The sequence below is a fragment of the Armigeres subalbatus genome, chromosome 1 (assembly GCF_024139115.2).
Source record: "Armigeres subalbatus isolate Guangzhou_Male chromosome 1, GZ_Asu_2, whole genome shotgun sequence".
Classification (NCBI taxonomy): domain Eukaryota; kingdom Metazoa; phylum Arthropoda; class Insecta; order Diptera; family Culicidae; genus Armigeres; species Armigeres subalbatus.
In genome coordinates, this window is record NC_085139.1 from 179,282,210 (window position 1) to 179,286,289 (window position 4,080).

The 4,080-nt window shown below is 41.7% G+C and overlaps 1 protein-coding gene across 1 annotated transcript; it reads left to right on the forward strand.

Moving 5' to 3' along the window:
* Window positions 1-244: 244 nt before the first annotated feature.
* On the forward strand, window positions 245-1,756 carry LOC134208756 (protein obstructor-E-like). The gene is made up of 3 exons (XM_062684658.1): window positions 245-827; window positions 1,182-1,259; window positions 1,327-1,756. Exons 1-3 carry the CDS (start codon window positions 287-289, stop codon window positions 1,611-1,613), a joined length of 906 nt encoding a protein of 301 aa, XP_062540642.1. The 5' UTR covers window positions 245-286; the 3' UTR covers window positions 1,614-1,756.
* Window positions 1,757-4,080: the final 2,324 nt, after the last annotated feature.

The following is a 4,080-nucleotide window of genomic DNA, read 5'->3' on the forward strand; positions in this document are numbered from 1 at the left end:
AGAAATTTTTCGCATTATCCTTTTCATGGCCATTTCTCCACATGTCCTCCATGGGCAGATTCGACTTTCCACGAAGACTGCGTAGATTACGTGGCAATACGTAACTTCTCAGCAGCTCAGTTACAGATTTCTTAGATACATTACTCGACCAACGCGAAGATAATTTTCGGCAGTATAAATAATTGCTGGGTGTCGTTTTGTTGGTTAGTCACATACGAGTTGCTTCGTTTACAGTTTCGTTCGATTAGGTAATTATCAAGCAGCTGATCCCGAAAGAATACCATCCATGAAGCATTTAATTTTAACATTGGCCTTATTCGGGGCTACTGTGCTGGGTCAAGCCCCGTGCGATCAGGCCTGTTGGGATGCCTGCCCAGTCGACTCCCGTTGTCCTTCAATCGACGGAGCCAAAGCCGTCCATTACAAGCATCCCACGAATTGCAGCAGATTCATTTCCTGCCATAGGGGACGCGGCTGTGAACGTGACTGTCCCGCTGGACTTCACTTCAATGCGTATGAAATGGTTTGCGATTGGCCATCGTTGGCTTGCTGTGATAGCTCCGTGGAATGCTTGCCCGACGATATGGACAGGAACTGTGTCCAGCGGGTAGAATGCTCGGCTGCTTCTACTAATTCAATAGTACTCTTGCCCCATGCCAACTGTTCCCAGTTCTACAAGTGCGATAATGGTGAGGCCTGTCCCTACGACTGTCCAAATGGGTTGCATTTCAACAAAGAGGAACAGGCCTGTGATTGGCCATGGAGGGCATGTTGCGACCCCAACGTAGAATGCAAGACACCTTGTGATATCGCCACGTGTCCCCCAGGTATGTAACAACTTCTGTGAAGATGGAAGAATGGCAAATGTGTTAAGGGGGTTTATTGTGAATTTTCAACATTTCATGTATTATTTCTAAACGACGGATTTAGCTCCCACTCAATGTTCATCAGCAAAAGATATTTCGACCAGTGATGAGAGCGATAACCTTTCTGTTTGATATAGAAACTCATTTCGTTAAACCAGAGAAAGTTCAATGCTCTTGTATCTGATTGAGACATAGCAATCAATTAAATTCAAAACGACTGTTGAATTCGTATTGATATGTATGGTGTCACGCCTGTTTATTTGCGATACTGTTGCAGTAATTCAAGTGTATTACCCTTTTACATTTGTTAAATAGATGATGAAATAACTCCGGCACCGACCCCAGCACCGACTCCAGCACCGACTCCAGCGCCGACTCCTGCATCGACACCCGGTAGTTCAAAAATATTATTCTACCAAATATGCCTATTTCGAATATTGAATTAAAATTCGTTTTGCAGCGCTTTGTACCGGTTCGTGCCCTGATTTCAATTGCATCGTGAATGCACTCTGTGCCGCCAACATTGGAGTCACCAACAAGGCTATCCTTCTACCCCACTACCAATGCGACAAGTTCTACAAGTGCAAGGAAGGAACGAATTTAGCTTGCGAAATTGACTGTCCGCTTGGTCTGCACTTCAACGACAAGAAACTCGTGTGTGACTGGCCGTGGCTGGCATGCTGCGACACTTCACTTGCCTGCGTCGAATCGTGCATCCCTGGTGTGACTTGTGCACCTTCGCTCTAGGACCCAACAAAGCCAGATTCGACGAGTTTGTTGTAATGTAAGAACATCTTCTAATTGCTGTGGTATTAGTATAAATTAGTATAGAAAATTTATGTTACATAGCTGGTAAGTTGCATCGATTGAATGTCACATTGCTCCCAACAAGTTGCCAAATACACATCGTGCACGTTTGAATAAAAAAAACAATAGGTTAGTTTTTTTTTTAATCTTTCGTTTATTTGGTAGGCTCATTTGCCATGAAGCGTTACGGAGCCGAAATCATATTTTTCTATACATTTTATGATTCTTATATATAGGGTTAGTTTTGGGGAACCGAAACACTCGCGGTTTGGTCGAGGTTAGGGAATACAATAATACAGTAGGAAGGGAAAGGAATTTAGGGTGCTTAATTAATAACATTGCTGATGTTCACATGGTTGGCATTCTTGGTGATGTTTCACATCTGTAACGGGAAAAAGACGCATTTCCTTGGGGAGACAACAACGAGAGGAAGACATACGGATGGGGTTAAACGGCGGGCATGGGGAGTGACGACAAGATGAAGACATTCTTGAGGGATTACGATAGCAAAAGGGATGGGTGGACAATGGTTACAGTCTAACATCAGCAACTTTCAAGAATTGGTAGACAAGGGACATGTATTCGAGGTCAAGACCCGCCAACACTTCCCTAATAGGCTTTGGTTGTTTTCCTCGGACCCGGAGATGTTCAGTTAAAGCAGATCTGGGGCCACGATGCTCTTCGCACGCCCACACGACATGATCGATATCCTGATAGTTTTCGCCGCAAACACAGAGATTATCCTCTGAGAGCCCCACTCTGAAAAGATGTGCATTTAAAGTGTAGTGATTGGACATTAGACGACACATGGTTCGAATGAAGTCTCGTCCCATATTCAATTTTTTGAACCATGGACGCTTCGACACCTGCGGGCGAATTGAATACAGCCATCTACCCAACTCCCCATTTGTCCATTTCTGTTGCCAGCTTGTCAAGGTTTCCTGACGAACGACAATAGGTTAGTATGCGTGCAGAAAAAGTATTCGATAAGACCAGGGATTGAATTCAAAAGAGAATGAAAAAGTCTTTCACCTATCTTCTTTATATACATATACGATATGTAGCATACCGTGAGAAACTTTTTTCGCAAGCTGTCATGATAAAACACTGATTCCATCACACTGACACCATGATATTTTTTTTGTAAAAAGCTCGAAACGCGGGGAGCACTGGTTCTGATTATGCATTTCAACTTGTAGGTACACAGCTGTGCGGTCTTCACCAAAAAATGAGCGAAAACTAGACCTGTGCGCCGCCGCCGGTGGTTTTACTCACGCCGCCGCCGCCGGCGATTTTGGGTCGGCGCGCCGCCGATCATAATTTTGCCACGCCGATGACTAATCGCAATAAAAAAATCAATTAACTTGAGTCGAGTCGAGTAAAATAAGAGACACTGAAGATGGCCTTACAGAGACGAAATACGTATTTGTAAGACAATACTACGTAGTGGAATTGATTGGAATAGTACTAAACTCGTGCTATGATTGTTTTTGGTAGTTAGTTGTTAGAATGTTGTTGAGGTGGAACTCGTCAGAATTCAATTTCAAATCTACCTCAAATGATTGTGCCTCTAAGACAGAGTGGTGACAAACATTCCCGAGCAGCACAAGTCAGACAAATATGGTTGCAATAACTTGATTGTAACTAAATCTGGTCACATATGAGTTTCAGTAACTTATGTGAAGCATGTGTGCTGCTAGGGTTGGATAATGAATTGGTTGGTTGATTAGTTGTGAATTTGAATTAGGCTGTATCTAGTTGATTTAATCTACTAAGTAGAGTAATACAAAATATGTTGAAATGGTCTTTGGAATTCGACTAAGCCAAAGCCTCATAAATCTGTAGGCAGTGTTGTCCTACACTCTGTGCAAAAAAAAATCTGCTCTTTGATTTTACTCCATCCACACGATTTTACAATCTTAACTAAGTAAGTGCAAGTAATAGAAGGCTATTTGAATTTTCTAAATGTCCATCGTTTAGATGGAGTAAAATAAAAGAGCAGAATTTCTTGCACAGAGTGTAAGACAACACTGCCTGTAGGTGACTCGCAAATTATGTTTGTTGTGGCACATAAGCCTTTGTGGAGGCTTGAATACATCCCCAAAGCGCCAAAACCACTTGGTATATTTCCTAGTAAATTCCTCCAGATATTCCTCCGAAAAGTTTCTATAAAAAACCTTGGAAAATTACTTTATGTATTCTTCCGGAAAGGTCTTACAAAATTTAGTTGTTGTTTAATTTATTTGTTTTATTTTTTCAAAAATTCAATTAGCAACTCCACCGAAAACTTTTTCATTATCTAATTAATTTTCAATTAATTTCCTGGAAGAAATCTAAGAAGGAATCCGGGAGGCTTTTTGAAGAAACTTTTAAAGAAATCCCTGGTGAAATATCTAAAGGAATTCTT

Excerpts from the sequence above, each read along its gene's own strand:
- LOC134208756 (XM_062684658.1), top strand. The coding sequence starts at position 287 with ATGAAGCATTTAATTTTAACATTGGCCTTATTCGGGGCTACTGTGCTG. Across the intron at positions 828-1,181 it reads TATCGCCACGTGTCCCCCAG|ATGATGAAATAACTCCGGCA; the intron begins GTATGTAACAAC and ends TTTGTTAAATAG. Across the intron at positions 1,260-1,326 it reads GACTCCTGCATCGACACCCG|CGCTTTGTACCGGTTCGTGC; the intron begins GTAGTTCAAAAA and ends TTCGTTTTGCAG.